At 44.4% G+C, this 19917-nt stretch overlaps 2 protein-coding genes across 2 annotated transcripts in view; one reads left to right on the top strand and one right to left on the bottom strand.

The window, feature by feature from the left end:
• Positions 1-19917, top strand: part of LOC128298323 (uncharacterized) — a 171989-nt gene that overhangs the window by 13888 nt on the left and 138184 nt on the right. The gene's annotated exons all lie outside the window — the stretch shown is intronic.
• LOC128298322 (uncharacterized) lies at positions 1591-14978 on the bottom strand. Its single transcript, XM_053034071.1, has 9 exons — positions 14058-14978; positions 13332-13474; positions 11698-11873; positions 11361-11526; positions 10335-10434; positions 7256-7774; positions 5140-5352; positions 3852-4300; positions 1591-1624 (listed from the first exon to the last, which is right to left on the bottom strand). The coding sequence occupies exons 1-9, from the start codon at positions 14976-14978 to the stop codon at positions 1591-1593; spliced, it is 2721 nt and encodes a 906-aa protein (XP_052890031.1).

Genomic DNA, 19917 nt, shown 5'->3' with positions numbered 1-19917 from the left:
GAAGATGCTACGTACGTAAACATTCGCTATCCGTAGGGGTCATCCTCCAATCTAAGGTGGAAGTGCATGTAAAGGCGATTCGACGTTGTTCGTTACTCGTTTTAGTTTTACACAGACACACATTACATGATGAAGATGTTGTTTCTATTGCACTCGTTGCAATCACGCTTCTCATAGCCAATTTAGTTGCAATCACGCATCTCAGGCCAATCTCAGAGATGATTCGTTTTATGCGATAGTGCGAGTGCAAATACTGCTCACGAAAGCAACTGAAACGGTGCTACGATCGTGGTAAGGTACATTCTTCAACCACACACTGCTCTCTTTCGCTAGCAGGGGAGTTTGGGAGTTTTTCTTTTTTGCTGGGGAAAAACGACTGCGATAACGTATGCTCGGTGTGTACTAATTTCGAAACACCTTTCTATGGCACCAACGGGGGATCGTTTTTGTTTGGTTGAATGTAATTTTTAAACAGTACTAACTTAGCTTACCTTAACCACTACCTTACGCAAAATGTTTAAATTTGCCTATTTAAAAGTTTGCGGGAGTAACACGCGTCACATCCAACTGCTTCGCCTGCTTTCACTACCGGGCGAGCACTGCTGGTTCGCACTGCTGGTTTACTGCTGCTTTACTATAATTTTTCGCTTGATTTTAGCCTATCGCATCATCACCGGGATCACAAAGGAACGTACGCCAAGGCAGACGCAAATACACACGCGCGCGGAGCACATTTGAATTCAAAACGTCCAACTGGAAGGATGCTTCTATTTGACCACACACGGACGCTGTAGTGTCACTGCTTCAGAAACGATACCGTACCGTGCTGGCATTAAATCGCGCGAACCACTATTTATTCGCTACATGATGCTACTGTTGAACGTCGTAGAACGCATTTCCTTCGGATGTTTACACACTTCGCTAGAGCACACAGTACACGCCCTGCCACGAGCGAATGTGTGTGTGGGTGTGGGTGTGTTGGCGCGCATTGTTGGTCCTTACTGTGGAGCAGGGAGGGCGAGCTTGTAGCTCTTCTACTCGTGTGTGCATGGGTTCGCGCGGGACACGACGTCTTATCTAAATATCTTCACAATCACAATCGTTGCTATCGGTTGTTTCCGTGCCGCGGTAAAACCGTACGCCCTGCTCCCGATCGTACGTGATGCGGGAGCGTTGTTGGCGCTTTTTCGAGCTGCTGCTAGAACCGGCACCCTCGAGGTCGAAGGAACGCGAACCGCTCCCACCCGTGGTAATGCTGTGCAGCCGGTTAACGACGGTGCATTTGACCGATGCGGTGGTGGAACCGCCGGTAGATGGTGGGCCACCGCCGCCCCCTGGACCGGGCCCACTGACCGACGAGCCGGACGTGGCCGCGGTACTGCCGAGCGTCGTGGTCGTGGTGCTAGTGCTGGTGGTGGTGGAGGCGCCGACGCCCGCGGCCATTCGCAAACTGCCACTGCCGGGCCGGGTTAGCTGGGGACCGGTTTCGTCGAGCGATTCGTTTGCTGTGGGCTGCTGTCCCGCACGGGTGGCGTTCGGGCGCGATTTGCGCCATCGATCGCCGAACAGCTGCTCCAGGTAATACCGTAGTCAGATTTTAGTTACCGTCGGTGCGTTCAGAAGTCTTGTTTAAGAAGGATGGGTGTACGAAAAAAAAGAAAGAGACCGAGAGGAAAACATTACATTTCACATCAGTGGCGTTCGGTAAGGAATGCGTAAAGAAGCAGAGTTGAAGAAAAAAGAAACGGAAAATAATGTTTGGTAACATGTAACACAACTAGTCAGCATATTATTAGCGCACGCACATTACAAAGCGGAACCAAGCGTACGGATGTGGCATGTGTAGGTTGAGCTAGGTATGGGTTTTTTGGAGCGTGATGTGTGAATGTTGCGGCAAACACGCGCTAGAAGCACAATTCTATGATGATACGTACTATATTGTATAAAAGGAGCTTAGCACAATGAGCGTCTCGTTTGGCAGATGGTGTACATCCTACTTCATACATCGAGTGTGTGTGTTTTGCTCCATTTGCAAAGCATCTACTAAGTTGGGAGATGCGTCGGCACTATGAATTATCGCCATCTTTCCGTTACCCATAGCGTGGAGCATCAAAAAAGAGGTAATCATTTTTGGTTTTTAATGTACAGATTGAAGTCTTCCTTCAGTCTGCATCAGTTAATTGGAAAGATACTTGGAAAGATCGTTGCGTTAAGCTTGTAACGCGATCGGTTAACGGTTACGGTTACTTATACTTATAGAGCGCGAACTAGGCAACGGGTAACGCCCGGTAACGGGTAACCCGTTACGGAGTATTTTAGGTGCAACAATTTGAAGTAGAACTAAGCCACGCATCCCCAAGCTTGCTACTACCTTCGACTGGAAGGCAACACTGCGTTCTGGTGCTACTACCTCTTGCCGGTACGGACGGTGCTGGTGACGGGATTTATCGTGCGTGAACGCTTCCCGAGCGTTCGGAGGATGCTGCGACCCAGCGTTTGGGTGCGACTAATGTGTCATAAGCGCAACGCTAGGGATCACGCTTCCTGATAGAGTTGCTGGGCCTGCTTGGCCGGTTGGTGCTGGACGAACTTGTTCGAGCGGGTGCATTTGTATCTCGAAAAGATAGGGCGGAAAAATGAAGATAGGAAGAGCGGAGGGTGAATGTGTTGGAATTTTGGGGGGGTCACTGGCGTGTATGGTCTAACGTCTCACAGTCTTTGTGATGTTTGAGTTAAGAGTTTGTAGAGCTATTGAGGGCTGATACAAGACGATGAATTCGTTTATATTATTTTTATGACGATGACGATATTTATCATTTGTCTCATTGGGTCACTACATGCTAAAGGACAGTTTATTGTATTTTTGGTTTTTAGAATAGCCTAGCTCAGTTTTAGTTTGGATCTTTGAAGCCAGTATCTAAACTACCCGATTTAATGCTTTAACCAATTCAATAATACAAGCATTACCAAAAGTACGAGACGCTAGAATAGCATGTTGAGTATTTTACGTACAGAAAGTCCCCGAGAAATTCGCGTATCTTGTTAATATTCGCATCAGTCGAATTCTTGAAAGTTACTGAGCCGTCATTCTTTATTCTTGAAAGTTGCGGAGTCGACTTCTCGCATGTGCTTTTATTGCCAAATTTAATGGCTCAAAGTTCGAACTTCACACTTCCGCGTATCTGCGATTCTGGGTTATGTCAGATACCTTACGTCTCAGGGGCTCTCTGTTGTAACTATCTTGGATAACATCACCCATTGTTAACTAGATTGTCTCATTTTAGGAACCAAATTTAAACAACTGCCGTGTACCAATGAACCAATCTATTCACACGCATCATGCTGCAGACCTTATTGTGACCCACCGGTAGCATTAAGTTGTGTTCATGTTTCGTTTAACGACAAGCGATCATCAAGTCCTACGTGGGAAGAATGCATCAATGCATCAAGCAAGACGGGCGAAGGGTCTCTACCTTATGGTCTAGCACTCGCTAGGAAGTACATTATTGTCGAGAGTGTTCATGCTATAGATTAGGCCTTCAAAAGGGAGCGCGCGCGCGCAATGGTCATAAATTTGTGTCGAGTAGTGTTGGGACTGCCAAACTCTATACACCCGGGGGTGTACGGTGCGAGCGGATCGTGTGGGATTGTGTAACCGGTGTGCTTGTGCTTGATGCTTTTCACTGCGAACTTGGAAACACATAACCACACAAACACACTCGACTGAGGACGCCCGGGCCGTTGCGTGGAACGGGGTGCAGTTGAACGTAGTTGGGGTAGAAGGGGTGGGTGGTAGAGGGTTAAGGGGGTTTGGGTGGGTGGACGTCATGCAAACAGGCACTTCCGCTTACCTGTAGGTCGGCACCTTGGCGTCGAATTCGCACAGCTCGTAGTTGTTATTACCGTTTATTGTCTTGGTCGTGCCGGTCGTGGCGGCGGACAGCATCGATGGACCGTTGTTGTCCTCCACCAGCAGGGCACAGTTGGAGTTGGTATCCGACTCACAGCCACCGGCACCACCGCCTGCCGGTCCACCGGTACCGCCGCCCGTCGCGCCACCACTTCCACCCGCCAGCGAGGACTGGCCGCAGATGTGCTGCTGCTGCTGTTCGTTGATGCACGTGTACAGCTGCTTGTGCTTGAGCAGCTGCTTGGGTGTGTTTTCCTGCGTCAGCAACGATTCCCGCTCGCTTTCCGCCGAACCGACACGTGTCCTTTCGCGGTCCCGGTTGCCTACCTTCGGTTCCGCATGGATGCCACCATTGACCGATGTGCTCGTCACTTGCTGCAACAAGGTAAACTGTAGCACACAGATATACAAAGACACAACCGCACACACACACGCACACACACACACGCACACACACACGCACACGTAATTCAAAGTATAAAGATGGACAATATGATGATTCCGGCACATTGAAAAACCGAAACCGGAATCGAAGTTGAATGTTTAAGAAGGGTTTTTTTTTCGTTTGTAATTTGTTTGCGTCAACAACCCATCAGATGGCGCGTTTTGGTGAACATTTGGCATCGGTGCAGGGTGGGTAGTGTGCATCGGCGGTGTCATCGGTTTTTGCATCGGCCAGTGGAGGGTGGAGGTTCAGTTGCGCATCGGCAGTTGCGCCACGGTTTTAGTGGTTAGTGTGAGCATTATCAATTTATGGTTGTTTGGGTTTAATAAAAGTGCGTGCAATTTGCAGATTTGCGTGCAGGTGTGTGTTGGCGCATTCCGTAAGGACATTCCACACATTGGTTGTGCCGCGTGTTCGTTGCGCGTGCGTGCCAGAGCCGTCGAGGAAGAGAAACAATGGTAAAAAGGTGAAATCAATCACACGTCATCTCGTCAATGCATTTGGCAGGTTCTATTGAGGCATGTAGCTTAGAAGGAATTGTTATTGAGTTTCTTTTTGAGATATAATAATTTTACTGTAATAATCATATTTTTTTTCAATTTCTTTTAATTTAAGCCAAAATCACCAAAAGTAAATGGGGGTTTGAATAATGTTTGCCTTATAACGAACATAAATGCTTCGAGAGACTATTACTCGAAGAAGATATTGCTCTTCTTTTCTGTTGGCTAAGCTTTGCATGTTAAGAGTATCGCAAAAAACGTTGGTTTATCAACAATTCCTTTACCTGTTGGATCTGTTGCTGATCACAGTCGACCCCGTTCAGGATCGCGCCGGCCATTTCCGTTTGCAGCAATTTAATCTTCTGAATCATTTCCTTGATCTCGTACCGTAAGATGCCGAGAAAGCACAGCTTTAGGAACGCTATCACACAGTAACCTAGTACGAACAGTATGTCTGCTGTGTGTCGCAGCCAAGAGACGATCCGATCCGCACAACCCTGCACAAAAGAATATGGTGAGGAAGGATGTTATTGAAACTGCTGGAGATATTCCTGCAAGGAATATGGAATATTGAGGTGGAATAAGCTTTTATGGAGTCTCCCGTCTCTATATATGTCATATATTCCCTATATATTCACAATGACAATTTCCCAGAATCAATTTGTTATTGGCTCGTTGGTTTTATATCTGCAAGCCTCCACCCTTTGAGGTACCCAGGGATTAATTCTTCATCTCTTATTTTACGAAACCCAACAAAAGGAGATGTGTTTAGTCCAACATTTTTCAACCGTAGCATGAATGTTCACCCTCGAACGCTTCTCATTGTTTTGATAGTTATAAAAACACTCGACCACTCGGCGATGAAAGGTAAACCCGGATCCGTTGGAATTCTCCGTTATTGATGGTCTTTCGAGGACATGCCTTTTTCCGTGTGGAATTGAATTCATCCACCCAATGCGCGCACACGTTTGATTATAATGTTTCGAAATGGTGCGAAATGGTGCTACACCTTATAATACGCACCAGAAATAGCGTCGATGCTGCGGAGCTTTGGCGTACCGATCAGGTAGCGAAATGAAGTGATGAATGGTATTGGTGGCCACCACTGGTGGTGCCACGGTACTTCCAAGCGTGCCCGGGGTAACACTTTCGGTTTGCCAACCAGCCCCATTTTGGCGAGTTCGACAAGGAAACGGTTTAATTAAAAGCAAACATTGCGCTCGGCAAAAGCGAATCGCGAACAAAAGCTCTCGGTGCCGGCAAATGAAAATATGTTAAAGCAAAACAAAACAAAAACAGCTTATCAACAAACGAAATAAATCGAACCATCGACGCATCCATTGTATAGCTGGTGAGTCGCAGAAAGAAAGTTGTGGCTGCCGACGCCGTTTGGATGTCGGACGATGGTCGAAGGAAACAGCCATTCGTCATGCATCGAATAAATGGGATGGCGAATAGGAGTTTTTCTGCCTTTCTGCATCACCGGAAAGCGCAATAAATTGCATCTGACGTTGCTGTGTCGGTTTTCCCTTCCGTCCCCTTCATCAAGCGTTTTCGATACCGGGACGGTTTCGGATCGATCCGTGATTTCCGGCATTCCCATAGAGTTGCAGTTGTTTGAGTTTGTGATGCACATTTCTCACCATGCGGGACCCCGGTGCCCCGGTGTATGCGAGTGCATTTTCGCTGGCCTTATTTTATGTGAAATTTGTTGCAGCTTAATAGTACTCCTTGTGCACGTCTTTTTTTGGGGTCACCCCACCGGACCAAGGCAGTGAAAAAGCCATTCATTTCGTGACGCTGCGCCCGTCCGTCATTCTTTTGTTTTTCCTAGTCTGAGTTGGAGAAGCTTTTTTGATCGAATAAAAGTACTCTCATTCGTATGAAGTGTAGCTGAAGCGTCAAAATGATTTTATGACATTACACTAAATTTGGCCTTAAAACTGCCTAATTAAACTTCCTTTTTCCAATTCCAATCTTGTCATTAAATATTTACAATGTTTTTGCAATTTCATAATTTTAAGCATTGTAAGAATACAGACCAATTTTATCGGGAGTATTATATTAAAACATAATTTAAAATTATGTACTTTCGAATTACAAAGCTAGAATGGAACTGAAAAAAACTCACTCAACTCAATTTGTCAACTCAATAAAGTTTGACAACGCTGAGCTCCATCCCAATGTACGAATGCTTCCGAATAGCAAGTTATAAGACGCAGACTTTCGAGATGATGAAACGTGCCAAATTGGACGTGACTTTCAATTAGGACATTTTGTTTCATTTCATCAATCGTTCCGGAAGAAGATATGCCTCTCGCGGTGCATCTCAATGATGCAAGCCTACCGTTGCCGTTGGTGGTAATTTTAATAAGATCGCATCGCTAATTATCATCTTACCTGCGGATACACGGCCCGGCACGTAACGATCGTTTTGATTTCTTCCGTTTCGCCACCGGAAACGGCACTGGCACCGGGTGTACCGCCGGAACTGCTTCCGGTCGTGGCACTGTAGCTGCTAGTGCCGTGGTTGTTAGTGCTGACGCCGAAGGTACTGCCACTATCACTGGTGCTGGTGCTGCTGACCGCTCCCTGACCGGTGACCGAAGCATCGTCCACGACCCGTACGCCGGTCTGCAGCGGTACGGTGCTCGTTCCGCTCGTGCTGCTTCCACTGCTCGGGGCCGTTATTAGACTCCAGGAATCGCTGAGCTCGCTAAAGTTCCGGCCCATCAGCAGCGTATCCTTTATCGTGCTGGCGGCTAGTTCGGTTGCCGCAGCGACGGCCGCCGTTGGATCCTCTCCGCCGCGAAACACGATCGCGGAAGCGAGCGGACGCCGTCCTATGCTGATTTGCTCCGTAATGTCGGATGTGCAGCAGGACGTCGGATAGGTGCGGTTAGCGTTGAGTGCAAAATCCTGCAAAGAAACATTCAACAACGGGAACCGGGGTTTCAGGAATCAGGAATTATGTCGTTAAGTTTAACTTTGCAAATTGGGACAATCTTCCAGGAGTGTGATAATGAATGATATCCTCACGCTGTGCGTTTGTTTAATACAAACCCTACAGAGAGGAAGAGAGTAGACTCTTATTGTTACCGTTGTTCTATGTTTTCATCCTCGTCAGGGTAATAACTTTAATTACTTCATGCGGCCAATTGTTGGTGCCGATTACCCAACGTTCTTTTAATAGCTTCTTCGAAATATGTGCTTATTATCGCTTCTTATTGCCGATACGAATTACAGCTTAATAACTTATTTTCAAGTCCTGCTGTCTGTACTTCAAAGAGCAAAAGCATTAGGTTGATTATGGAGGATTATTGCCCTGTCTGAACATTGGCGTCCGACACTGCTTTATTTAAATACTAGAATCTTAGCTTTGAAGGTGAGCTAGGTTGGATAGGAGTTCGTAAGAGTGCCCTCATTGGATTTACTTCACGGCTCAAAATTTCTTAAAAATTTGAGAAAAAGTTCAAGAACCGTCTCTCTATTAGAGCTTGGCTTTATTCCATTTTAAACCATTAACATTACTTACACACCTCATCAGAATGTGCTAATCTTGCCATGTGGTAACGGAAGGATTAAAAGGTGGCGTAAAAATAATCCACACTGTAATGGATTACAAGCTCACCGGACTTTTGCACATTAGTCCATTTATGTAGAAATATGTTGCACAAAAAAAAAGAAAACCATTTCACCCCGCATTCCCACTGATGCTCTTTCAATCAGACCTGTGTTTACTATTGGAGTGATCAGTTGCGTGTGGAGCTACATGCAAAAGGATTAAGCGCGGTTTTCGTGTAAATCCGTTTTTAACACATCCTTCCGGATCACATTTTACACACGAATGCAACACGGAAGCGTAGTGTGTGTGTGTTGTGATTTTCCACTCTGTAATCGACCACACGTCGGCCAATCGTTTCGGTTTTAGCAAAAACGGATCGGTATTTGCTCAATGATAGGAAAAAGAGGAGATTGCTCTGTACCGATGTTTAGAAAGTGCACATTTAGCAGGGATTTGTGCAGATGGAAGGACGTGTGTTGGATCACGTTCGAAAAGAAGCAATGTTGTACGAAGAGATTACACGAGGTTGGTTATCGGGATTAAAAGGGGGGGCGGGCGGGAACCATTTGTTCGGCTTTGTGGTTGTATCGAAAACATACGAATAGACAGATTTTAAAATGGTACTGCACTGCACAGAATTCGCAGTGCCTCCGGCGCGCACACACACACATTGTAGCTGTTAAATCCTGCTGCTCAGAGCGGCAATCGATAGAACTTTAATTTGGGAATTGAAAGTCCTGTGAACTGATATACGTCACCCTCGAACCTCTTCTCAGCTCACCCTCAGGCGCTTCGGTGTTGATTACACATTTTAGCTTATCTTGTTTTAATTGAAACACTCATTCGCATTACCGTATCGTTCACTTTTCGGTGATGCCGGAAACATGCCGGAATGCAAAGCAATGCAATGCTGCAATCGGATGACTTGGGTGCATAATTAAATTTAACTTGCGGCTATGCACCATATCGCTGCAGAATGGCAAAATTGTGCGAATAGTTCATTATAGGTTTTGTGCAAGCAGAGAGAGCAGAGAGAGAGATATTGCAATCTGGTGAATGTTTTGCAGTATTCGCTTATTTTATGTCCTAAGGTGGAGGTTCGAATACAAGTTTTGTGCATGAGTTTATCCATGATTTGTTTTTGTAATTAATTTCTAATAATTTTTTGAATGTACTCGATTTCTCTTCTTCGTTTTTACAGCGATGGAATTTCGAAAAGGTCGAAATTAGTTTCATGTTTCTACTGAAGACTTCTAGTGAACTGTACGGAATGATTCCAAAGTATTCTTAAGAGAGCCCGAAAAAGGTTAAAACTTGCTCTTCTTCAAGTTTGAAAAGACATACAAAGTTTTGGCTCGTCTATTTCACCCATAACAAGACACAGTAAAATTGAATTCCCATCAGGCAACTGCCGGAAGAAACTATTCGCCGACTTTCGAGTCGTTTTCCTCTCTAGATGTGCCGAAATGTTTAACATTTCCTTGCACGAATCGTAATGGAATGTAAATTGATTTACTACAAACTTTCCCGAGCGTACGGCACGGCGTTTGTTGTTGTTCGAATCTAAAAATAAGCTTTAATTGTGGCAAGAAACAAATCACAAGCAGGCTTGAACTGTAGCCTCTGGGTGCCACACCGGTGGCACGGTGGCCGAATATATCTGCATCTAGATTAAGAGCTTACAAGCATTCACAAATCCAACGGACTAAAATAACTCACAACCCAACATCCGGCTACCCCTTCAGCTCGAAATTCATACATGTTTTACGTAATCGTCTCCCGGCATCCGGAGAAGCCACGAACAACCGACACCGAAAATAATACGATCCCAATCTTTACCCGACCCCGCAGAACCCACAAAACCCACTAAGCGCGGAGGCTCCGAGAAAACCTCCGAGGCCGAGTTATACTTACTTGCGGTCCGGTGACTCCGCAGCATCGGCCCTCGTTCTGCAACCGGTCCCACAGCTCCGTCAGTTCGGGCGAATTTCCATATTCATGCGCTAGGCGGTATCTGGAATGATAAAAGCGAGTGCATCAAGTGTACGGTGGTACGGTAACGCAACGGAAAGTTACTGCTAACTTATGTGTCCTCCGTACACAGTACATTCAGTGGGGGATGATGCTGGGGAACTAGTACGGACGCGGTATGAAATGTGAATACGGAAAAAGCGATGAGCAATATGTTCAACGAATTTCCTGGTACTAAAATTAATGCAACCCGAACGCGCACCACCAGCCAATGCGCCTGGCGCCTTCAATTTGATACTTTTACGCGTAGAACGCGAAAGGAAACCGTGCGCCCTCTTCGTGCTCTCCGGGGTACCAAGAAATGCCGAAAATGTTTTGGGCTGTGTTGCAGAAAGTTCACCCACCGAGCACGGATGCGGCGGCGGCGGTGGCCTTTTTTTGCGCGAACAGTAAAACTTTTTGCGTTCTGTAATCGGTTTTGCGTATTTTTAGGCATAAAACAGCTGCCGCTTGCTTTTGGAGGTTGATATGTTTGCCGCAACCGCAAAGTGTCGTGTTACCTAGGGAACATAAATACACGGACATAAATGTCTCTGGGTTTGAAAGGATCTTGGGTTACCAGGGTTACGGTTGTTCGGGGGGGAACAAACAAAGGGGAGATCTTCTGAAACTGGAAAGATAGTACTGATGTTCTTATGGTACAACAGTCAACGATGTGTTGACAAAACAAGTAATATTTATATTTAAAATGAATTTCATTAAAAAAACAATCTATTCACGAGTTGGAATCATATTTCAATCGTTAAGATGTTCCAAAGTTGTTGTAGTTCTAAATAGAAAAACTTACTTAACTCAAGCCATTTCAATTAATTTATTGATCTCATCTTTTAAACAACCCAATTATTGTTTTTTTTTCTCTTTTGGAATTCATAAACAAAACCGTAATCTTCGGTTTACCGCTTAACTTACCTTAGCATGGGTTGCAGATCGTGCATGACCTTGTCGAATTTGAACATCCAAAAAATGCCTAACATTGCGTCCCCTATCAACAACACGAGTAAAAGTAACCAGTAAGCGTTTAACAATTTCTCCGACAGTCTTAAGGCACCGAGACACCCTATCAGTTGTAGGAAACCTGCAAAGAAGTAAACGCAACAAAAATTCAATATGAAACTCCTGAACACAAAGGGATGCAAGACTTTGTTTGTACATCAGTTTGATTGTCCTGACGTTAGAGGAAAAAGGTCTATTTTGGGTATAGCGGGATGTCTCCACCGTTCCCCAATCCCCAATTACCGTTGCGTACCTGATTGCACCAGCAGAGCTAAGTAAGCATAAATGAAACTGGGCTGCGTCAGACTTAATCCGTTCACCAGCAGGCGCTTGTAGTCGGAGAGTAGAATCTTACCAGCAACGCCACAGAATACGATGACTGCCATCAGGAGCACAGCGTTGCATGTGTATATCCACAATCTGTAGTACCTGTGTTGGGGATGTTGGGGGAAACGATAAATTCGCAAAACAATTAGTAATGGGGGAGCGAGTCCCTTTCGATTTGTTTGAATCGAACAACGTTACTGAAGGAGGGATAGTGTGTAATTGATAAAAGTTTTTCCTTTGCCTCAAGGCAAAGACATGTTCAAGAACACAAAGGACTCGTAGGATGTACATTGTTTCGTACCGTGATCGTGCACGTAAAATAAATGGTAGACTTAAATGTCTTTGGCCCTACGTTGTGTATATTTTTAAGTTTATCAATTTACAAAATGCTTACATATTTGGAGCGAACCGAATATGACACGTGTTCATATCCAACTCAAAAAAAACTCTTCTATTCTTTTTTACTCTTCTTCTTTCTCTCCAATCTGACATCTTCTCCTCGCCAGGTTGGACATTTGACATTTGACGTTTCGGTGTCAAAAATTCATTATAGTGTTGTGGTTTAATACATTATCGGTCTTGAAATTCCTTTATAGTATTGTAGTTTTAGATGTTTACTCCAATCCCGACGAGGAAACCAGAACACATTTGATATAATTTGTGTGGAAAACAAACATCCAGGTTTAGAATTGTGTTATTTACAATCTCGACACTGATTTTCATTAAAATTCTCCACCCAACCATGCACCATGGTCTGTAAACAATCGCACATTTGCGTACGATTCCACGTGGTCCGCTATAAATCAAGCGCTGGTTTGGCAGATTGTCAATAGTCATTGTTAACGCAAATCATTCACCGTATCATCTGCAAAACATTGCATTATAATATGCCACACCACGCCGCCACACCAAAGTGAATCACGATTTCGATTTTGTGACTTCCGTTCGGGGTTTACTTTTTTTCGCCCGAAAAGAATAAATACAACCCGCACGCAAATCCAATTCGGAAAACCGATTCGTTCGCAGGCAGACAGGCAGACAGGCAGCAGGCCATGCGCACAATAATCGTATATTATTGGCTGAGCGAACAGCTTGCCTGCCAGCAAACGTTGATGCTCGCCCCGTGTTTGCAGTAAACAATGGGCTGCCACGGATGTGCCTTGAATGCTGTGTGTGTGTGTGTTTGATCTAACATTGTATTTTTGTATTTTCTTTCTGTTCAAAACACTATTTAATTGCCGTTTTCTGTGGTGCATGTTGTGTGTGCCCGCCGAATGGCGTCAAGTTTTGATGCGAGTTTAATTAACTCCGATGCAATCATGTTCCATGGTGTACCCCGTGCTGGCTGATGGCTGACAATTGCGTGTGTAGCGAATGGGTATTTTGATGGCATAATTGTTTTGCTATTCATAGTACAATTGGAATCAATGAATAAATTTAAATCCGTAAAAAACACATGTTCAACGGTTGCTTAATTCGTCAGCCCAATGCAACCGTTTATTTCGTTGTTTGTGGAGTAAATTTGTTGAGTTGCGGAGGATTTGATTCAATGCAACTTACCGCATGGCCTTAACGTCCGGCGAGTTACTCTGTAGCCCGGCGGGGGTCATAGGACTCATAGGGTTCGAGTTGGTAATTTTATTGGTAACTTTAACTGGTGCAGGCACTGGGCTAAGGTCGTTCAGTATCGTTGCCACAGGTACCTGTGAAGGAATAGGGTTGTAAGCAATTAATGTGGTTCAATTTCCCACAGAACAAAGTTCATGAGATTGGAAAGTTTCGGTTAATATTTGATTACTTCACAAAACACTGGGCGTCTCCATTAAAGTATGTTCGGAATTTGCTTAATTATTATTTTGATTATGACAGGCACTAGGCTAAGGTCGTTCTGTATCGTTGCACCCGTGAAGGAATGGAGGCGCAAAAATGTTGTTTTATTTCGAACAGAACAAAGCGCATGAGATAGCAAAGAATCGGTTAATATTTGATTACTTCACAAAAGACTGGGCGTCTCCATTGAAAAATGTTCGGAATTTGTTTAATTATTATTTTGACTATTTTGATTTTGATTCGATGTGCAAAGATAAAAGCATCTCATGATTTGCTTTGTTCTCCGTTTAGTTGTGGTCTACTTAAGAAGATAAAAATGGAAAAAAAACACTTAGAAGTCTAATGAATTATTTTGAAATCCACCAGGCGCCTCCATTAAATGTGAAATATTTTAACGTGACTCATATTCTGTACGTAAAACGGTTGATCATTCGCATCGTGGAATGGGACTCTTACCTGAACAGTTGGCGGCTTCCGAAAGTTGTTCAGTTCGGGTAGCAGAAATTTCGATTTACCCTTATCGTTGGCGTCTGTCTGTTGATTCACGTTAAGATTGCTGACGTTATTGCTCTGCTGTTGCTGTTCGGGCGGGGCAATCGAGCAAGCTGTTGTCGTCGCGGTCGTCGTCGTTTCTGGTGTGTTGGTGGACGACGTCGTTGCCGTGGTCGTCTTCCTTACGGCTTCAGCCGTCAGCGTCCTGATCGTCGGTCGAACAGACGCGGTAAGCACCAGCTCGGTGTGGATTTTGTGTGCTGGTGCGACCTGCGGTTTGGCGAACTCTACCGACAGTTTCCGTATGTCCGCTGGTAGCCGGTATCCGTGCGGTTGCGAGATGGTGCACAGTGTTACCGGAGAGGTCGACGAGTTGTCTTGATCGATAATGATGGTCGCTGGTACGACGGTTCTCAGCAGTGGCACAGTTTTATCGATCTTCTCCGTCACCCGGTTGTGGATGCTGTTGCAGTTCCGATCGATGTTGATATTTTTCGATCGCTGATGCTCGTTGCCGATGGCGATCTCTTTCGTTTCAGAAGCGAGGCTACCGTTGTTGCTGCTGCTGCTGATGCGAAGGCTGTTGTTGTTGTGCTTCGCGTTGTTGTAGTCGTTCTTGGCGTTGTCCTTGCTGTTGCGTCTGTTGTTGCTGCTACTGCTGATGATGCTGCTGACCGTGGTCGTCCCGTGTTGCGGATGTGCCGAACGTTGCTGGTCTGTCTGGTCCTCTAACTGCTGCTGCCGGTTGGGAGTAGTCCGAGGTTTTCGGTGCTTTCGGTTGCTGATGTTGCGTATGAGTTGATTGATGTTGATTGCCTTGTGGACCGTTTCGGCGTGCCGTTCACGAACGGTGGTTGTTGTGCGAACTGACAGCATCACAAACATAGCCCGTCGGTTTACAATTCCAGCACGTTGGCATAATATGCAATGGGTGTGATTGGTTGTTTAAAAGTGTGTGAGAGTTTCGATGGTTTTTGACTAAATATTTCACACTATATCGCGCACACACACATGAAACAACACGATTACTAGTGATCTTTCGTAACGTAACTGACGATATAGATGCCCCTTTTGGGCATATATTTCACACCTAGCTAGTTGCGTTTCGCACTTTGTTTCTCTTTATTCTACACACGACTCAATTCACACTTCACTTCACTTCAAGTGTTCCAACACACACACACAGCCGCAGCTTGTCCGCTATAACTACTAAATACCACACCATTGAAATGATTTCACTTTAACTAATCGTGCGCTCTTTATGACACTTTGTTCGGTTGCGGACGTTGGCCGCTTAAACAGTAGACAATGGTTTGCGCAGCATAGTACTTCAATGCTCAATGTCTCACTGTATGTCTCGCTTAGCGTTCGTTGGCCGGTTTCTGGCGACAGTGACACTAATGGTGGCTCTCTGTTGGCTCGTTGTGAAGTTTTCGTTAGGATAGCTTTCCCTTCCCAAGTATGGTGCTGATACAGTGGTAATAGTAGTAGTTGTAGTAGTAGTAGTAGTAGTGGTAGTAGTAGTAGTAGTAGTGGTGGTAGTTGTAGTAGTAGTAGCTGCTTGTAGTGGCTTTTAGTGTATGCTGCTCTGTGTGTGTGTTTCGCGGTGAGATCTATGCAGCAGTCCGGATATAGAGCAGCGGAGATCTGAGCTGTGTTTGAAGATTGTGTTTAGTTTGCGCTGGACCAGTAGACCTTCAGCTTTCTCCCGAATCAGCTACGCTTTTGTCCGAATCGCGTCCAGACAGCAGATGACCGGTGCGTTTGTGTGTGTATGTGTGAGGATGTATGAATGTAGAAGATCTTTCTTTAGGTTTTCTTTTTGCTCATTCAGAACCCAGATAGAACCTCCGATACTCCGCTGTGTGGTACCAGGTAGAGTAAGGTGTGTGCTCGGCGATGGGGGAAACAATCTTTAGCCATAAAATCTACACGTCTCTTTTCCAGCAAGCTTTTCTACCCAATCCAGGAACGGTGAAGCCGGCAGCGGAACACAACGCGAGAAATTGACGGTAGAGAGCGACGTGAGCGACAGCTCGAGAGACAGAGAGATAGAGATAGAAAAACCAAACTCGGGAAGGGATCACAATCCGCCGTGTAGATCTATTCCTTTCATACGCTTCACCGGTTGGTGCCACCGAATGATGTTGCTGGAATTCTATTTAGCTAAATTCTGATCGTACTATATATGGGCTGTGTGGGACCGGTTGACGGTATGTGTGCCTGGTTGGTCGGTGTGTCTCGGTGTGTGCGGTTACTGTTCTCGATGGGTTAACGGCAAAGCCAACGCGGTTCACTTTTCCACCTGAATGCTGCTGCCGACGGGTGTTTTTCCTGTTCGCAACTAGTGCGGAAGCATCCGCAGCAGGTGAAACCGTGTGGGAAGTTTTTTATCATTGGTTCGCCCGCCCGGCCCGCGCTGTGTCTCGCTGCACACAATTTAATGACAGTCGCAACGCGTTGGTATTTAATTATTTCCACCCTAAACCAGTGTACGGTGCCGTTATCCCGAGCGTTATGTTCTGGCGGATATTTAAGATGCTGTCACTATGTATTTTTTTTCTTAGATGGGTACTGTGCGTACTGTGCGTCACATGCTGCTCTGCGCGGCAGGATGTGGGCTGCTCAAAAGCTTTCGTTAATAACTGAAGTGGCGTTGGCGTTTTAAAAGCGTTCTCACCGGTTGGGTGGGTTGGGTCTGCAAATAAATAAGGGAATAAATAAAACCAATAGTTAATGTTTGGTTTTTTGGAAAAGTCCTTAATGGGTGCTAAAACAATATATATATTTTAAGGTATAAGCATTCCATAACTTTAAAGTTTAACACAACTCAGAGTCATTGTTGTGATTTTGTGTGATGGAAAATCTGCCTGATGTTGGGATAAACGCTTTCGATCATTAAATATGAACAGCTTTTGCTGTAAGTTCGTTTCATCTCGGTATAATGATTCAATAGTTTTACCAGTTATTCCTGATACTATTAGCTTCGAGAAAATGCTACAATTTTTTATCATTCGGCTTTTAAAAAGCCACACGGAATTCAATTTCGAAATCCCAATAAAGCTTTTATACACTATGGGTTAAAATGTTCAGCTGGCAATTATGCTGTCATGAATAACGAATTAACTCAACTGCGGTTTCTGCACAACATCGGACAATGAATAATTGGCACGATGACTGGATGGTATAATTTTAATTTGCTGTGCGTGCGACCGTTGCAATTACTTGTGCAAATATATTGAACGCTTTAGCAACAATATTTTTTTTTTCAAAGCGTTGACAATAAAATAATGATTTACGAGTTTTCCGAAAAGCGGCGATAGAAAATGTGAAAAAACACATAAAGCTGTCAAACCGGTACCGGGAATTCCTGGTTCTCCACATGCCAGGGCCCGGTAATGTTAATGAAGTTTTGAGAAACAAAACAGAAAAACAGAGCAAAAAAGTGGCAGGTAATTGTGTGCACAACCTACGGATAACCTATGGGTAGCAGTGGCCATTAAAATGTTGCCAATGGCCAAGCAACACTTTTTCATTCCCGCCAACACCATTACGATGTTGTGCTCCACATCCGCCCGTTGGTTTTGAACGGCGCTGGAAAAGTTTGAAGGTACAATGCAAATGTTTTCCCATTTGACAGGACCCAACCCGTTGCTGTTTATTTGTTTTACTGTTTGAATGCATTTGTTTTGCCAGCGTTAATTTGCATGTGTTGCAATTGTGATAGAGTTGTTTATTTGTTTTTTTTCTATTCGTTATGCGAAAGTGTTGTTAGGTGTGCTAATTATGAGCCTTCTTGTGTATTTCATAATTTTTCTACTGTTATTGTTGAATTTATGTGCTTTGGAGTCAAATTAGTATAATTATTACATTGTACAAAATAGTATTTCTTAACCATATCAGTTTATTATACTGTTTATTCGCTTTATACCTATTTTTTTATAATATTTAATTTAACTCATAAGTATAAAACATGTTTTGTTATTGTTTGTTTTCGAAAATTTCAATCGCATTCTTCTTGCCATTCCGTGCAGAAGCATGTAGCCGTCAAAGGCAAAAGCTATGTGACAGCTAGCCGTAAAGTTTAATTTGTCGCTAATGCTTGAACCAGAAGTTGATTGGCTTTGTCTGTTCCGTTTTGTTTTGCTTGCCACGTCTGTGCTTTGATGTTGCGTCACCGAGTGCTGTGTGCATCTTCTCAACTCTCACCAGAGAAGACGAGAAAGAAAGCGAGTGCGTTATTTTTTTTTCGTTTTAGTCATGTTTGTTACATTCTTTTGGAAGATGCTGGCAAGAATGAGAATTTACCCCCCCTTGTCGCAATAGTTGGTGTTAAACTTTCATGTTGCGGCAAGGATTCTTCGTGATACTATAGAAGAATGTTTGAAATTACATAATAAAGTATGGCAGTGTGAGTTGTAAAATTGTTAAAGTAAAATTGTTACAAGTAGCTCATATTTTGTCATTCTACCAGCACTATTAAGCATTCAATATTTCGTCACAAAAAAGCTTGGCCATACGAGCGTCAACAGTGGAGTCATTGACGTCAATAAGTATCAGAAAATCCTTGTTTACCCATCCATCACTTGCTCGAAGAGCAAAAAATAACAATTTTTGAAAGAAATATTCACAACCAAGTATTTTGCCTTCGGCAGTTAAAGTTTCTGCCGAAAAGCCTCAACAACAACAGAGATGAAATGTGATACTCACGATTAAAAGAGCACAAATAATGGAAGTTGAGAAGGTAGTTCGCTACACAAAAAAACGCAACATTTCGCAACGCAAGTCGACGGCAAGCAAATCATGGTCTTTGGTCCTGCTTCAGCTCTCGCTCAATCACAGCTGCTATCGTTCAATTGTCAAAATTCTTTTGCACAAGATTCATTGCACAAATCGTTCCACTCGAGCAAAGTCATCCATTCGTTAGGAAGGATTTCGATTTTTCTGTGTCCCTGTACGTGCTGCTGGAGAAGAAGGGTGCTTAAGCTTTGGTTACTCAGAAAGGGATTGACTTACGCGTCTAGCCGAAAACGTGTTCATTTCCTCACAAAACACCCATCATCATCATAAACAGCAACAGCAACATCAATAATGGTTAGCGTCTCGAGTGGGTAGCTCCGCCACGCTGAACGTGTAGCGATATGCAAAATTTGGCAATCATTCAACCGCCGACTAAATGCCATTTCCCGAGAACCAACGATATCCTTCCGTTCCGTTTTATTGATCATCTCCCACACATCGGGTGCGAAATGAGCTGAAGTTTCTTCAGCACCTATCAGCAGTACTTTCCTTTCATCGAACGAAAGTGTATTTGCGACCGGATTGACTGACGATGCCTGTCCCAAAATCCCTTTGGGATCGGATCGATTACGAAAGCGAGTTAAAATATATGTGCTCTTATCAATTTTCTCTTCGTTTGGCAGCTTTCGGTACGCTCGAATGCCTTCACGTGTATGTGTGTGCCGGATTGTTGGCGCCGTTTACAGCTGATATTAATTATGCCACAAATTTCATCGTGCATTTCGAATGTCGGCTACCCGTACCGGAGGGTACGTATCGAGAGGTCCGTAATTTGGCAAATATGTGGCAGATTTATGTGTCGCACGTGTGTCTCCCGGTTGCTACCGCCTGGGAAGCAATGGAAACACACACACACCCAGAGGCACACCCCGCGAAGAGAAAGCGAACCGTACCGGAAGGCACTAAATTTGCCTGCATGAAATTTAAATGTCGAATAAATCGACCATAAGGAATCATTGCCAGATTTGGTATTTCGAGGGTGCTGGGCAGTCTGGTGAGTGATGTACAATTGCTTTGACATAAA

The sequence above is a fragment of the Anopheles moucheti genome, chromosome 2, assembly GCF_943734755.1.
Source record: "Anopheles moucheti chromosome 2, idAnoMoucSN_F20_07, whole genome shotgun sequence".
Classification (NCBI taxonomy): Eukaryota; Metazoa; Arthropoda; class Insecta; order Diptera; family Culicidae; genus Anopheles; species Anopheles moucheti.
Note: the sequence above shows the minus strand (reverse complement) of the source record. Positions and strands in the feature narration are given on the sequence as shown.

What these genes read in the sequence shown, in the direction of transcription:
- LOC128298322 (XM_053034071.1), bottom strand. Translation starts at nt 14,978, where the DNA reads ATGTTTGTGATGCTGTCAGTTCGCACAACAACCACCGTTCGTGAACGG. An exon ending in GATCTGCAACCCATGCTAAG is followed by an intron (nt 10,435 to 11,360) that starts GTAAGTTAAGCG and finishes TTATCATTCCAG; the next exon opens with ATACCGCCTAGCGCATGAAT. An exon ending in GCCAAGGTGCCGACCTACAG is followed by an intron (nt 1,625 to 3,851) that starts GTAAGCGGAAGT and finishes TTCTTAAACAAG; the next exon opens with ACTTCTGAACGCACCGACGG.